At 38.6% G+C, this 1,992-nt stretch overlaps 1 protein-coding gene across 1 annotated transcript; it reads left to right on the top strand.

Annotated features, from left to right (window-relative positions):
* The first annotated feature begins 512 nt into the window (after positions 1-512).
* On the top strand, positions 513-1,773 carry LOC149182880 (uncharacterized). The gene has a single exon (XM_089418640.1). The coding sequence runs from the start codon at positions 1,030-1,032 to the stop codon at positions 1,480-1,482; it is 453 nt and encodes a 150-aa protein (XP_089274766.1). The 5' UTR covers positions 513-1,029; the 3' UTR covers positions 1,483-1,773.
* Positions 1,774-1,992: the final 219 nt, after the last annotated feature.

Genomic DNA, 1,992 nt, shown 5'->3' with positions numbered 1-1,992 from the left:
AGATAAAAAAGTCTTATACATCAATTTAATATCTAACTTACAATTACCTTAAAATTAAATCATTATTATTATTATTATTATCATTATAAAATTTTCAATATAATAATAATAAATATTTTGGATCAGTAATTTTAGTGATAAAAAGTATTGTTTCTTCTCCCTTCACTAAGATTCACTTCTAAAAAGACATACTTAGCCCATTTTGGAAAAGCTAGAAGGGTATGCCACATTCTAAATTCCACTCCAGTGAACCAAAACATCCCCCAACATCTCTTCCTAAATCTTGCCCAATTTACTCATTCACTAAAAAAAATAAAAAAAATTGCAATATGGTATATTAAAAATTATTCAAAATCAACACCATTTTCATTGGGGATTTGGTATATTTCAACTTTGTTAAACAAGATATTGATCCAATACGCTCAAAACCTGCAAAAAATAAAAAATTATAACCATGACTGCAATGACACCTACACAATTTTTTTTCACAAAATTGTTCACCTAAAAAGATGTCGTCTGGCACAATTTTCATCCTAATCCCACTTTTAAAAATTCTACGAAACCCAAACATGCCCATAAATTGGAATGAGTATTAGACAGAAGATCTCAGTCTCGCACGCCATGTTTATTACCAGACTGCAAGCAGCCCATTAGACTTTCAGAGACCAAACGCAAAATTCTCAAGAAAACCTTTGCTATATCTTACCGCGATCACAAAGCTTTCCACGTCTGATAAAGAAGCAAGCCTGCTTACACTGTTGTTTCCTCTCGCGGCAAAAGTTGCTTCATTCTGGAAGCTGTGATCAGGACTCTTATGGCGGAGAACGAAAGATGAAAGGAAGAAAAGGCGTTGGGAGAATTGAAGAAGAGTAGGATTCCAACAGAGTGATATGTTAAATTAACTGACAACATTATATAGATAACAATTACAAGTAGAGAGATTCTGAAATCACCAGCAATATTAGATACTGAGAATTAAACCAGACAATTAAAAACGTTTTTGGTTTGCAAATTTGGGTTCGAGTTGAAATGGCAAGCCAAGGAAACGGTTCCATGGAGGTAGAGTTAGCGAAATGTGAGTGCTGTGGGCTGAAGGAGGAGTGCACTCCTGCCTACATTGCGCACGTTCGCGATCGGTTCTATGGGAAATGGGTCTGCGGGCTGTGCGCGGAGGCTGTGAAGGACGAGCTCTGCAGAGCCGAGAGTGGCATCGGAATGGAGGACGCTCTCAATGCCCATATGCGATTCTGCTCCCAATTCAATGCCAATCCGGCTGTAAACGTCGCCGATGCAATGCGCCAGATTCTGCGTCGCAGGTTCGAGTCGCACGGAGTGCTGCGCTCCAGTCAGAGCAGCTCTAACCTTGGCGAGGAGGTGGCGGTGGGACGCCCCTCTTCTCTGAGTCGCAGCACTAGTTGTCTTTCTACAAGCTCAATTTCCTCAAGCAAGCAGCGGTTGGGATCAGGTGCAAGTTTTTGGTAATTTTGACGGAAAAGGGATTTCTGTTGGTAAACAGATTTATTGTAATGCTGGATCTCTTCGGGCCGAAGATGTTTTTACCATTTTCTCTTCTTTTTTTCTGCTTTTGTAAAATGCTTTCTGCTAATAATCATGGGCTAATGCTACCTCTGCTCTCAATTAAGGATAACCTGCAAAACACTCAGATTTACAGATTCTAATTGTAGGATGACGATATGGTGCAGACGGCAATACTGTTGGCCATAAGCATTCTGGTTTCAATTGACTGATTTTTGTATTTTGCCTTTTTGTTTATATTTGATTTATACAGCAGAGAAACAGAGTTCTTAATCTTATGTATGCTTTCACAATGTTTCAAATGGTTGAATTGCTTTTAAGTATTAACAGCATCCATAATTTTTTATCATATTTTTTATCTAGATGTCGCAGGTAATACTTTCATTGTCAAGAGCAAGAGTTTGCACAACTTCATCTCAAACCCTTCATCCCAACCTCCTGCCCATGATCAGCCTC

The sequence above is a fragment of the Pinus tabuliformis genome, chromosome 3_2, assembly GCF_031772625.1.
Source record: "Pinus tabuliformis cultivar Carrire ecotype Pingquan chromosome 3_2, CPIR1, whole genome shotgun sequence".
NCBI classification, from domain to species: Eukaryota; Viridiplantae; Streptophyta; class Pinopsida; order Pinales; family Pinaceae; genus Pinus; species Pinus tabuliformis.
This window is presented reverse-complemented; position numbering and strand designations above follow the sequence as displayed.

What these genes read in the sequence shown, in the direction of transcription:
- LOC149182880 (XM_089418640.1), top strand. Translation starts at nt 1,030, where the DNA reads ATGGCAAGCCAAGGAAACGGTTCCATGGAGGTAGAGTTAGCGAAATGT.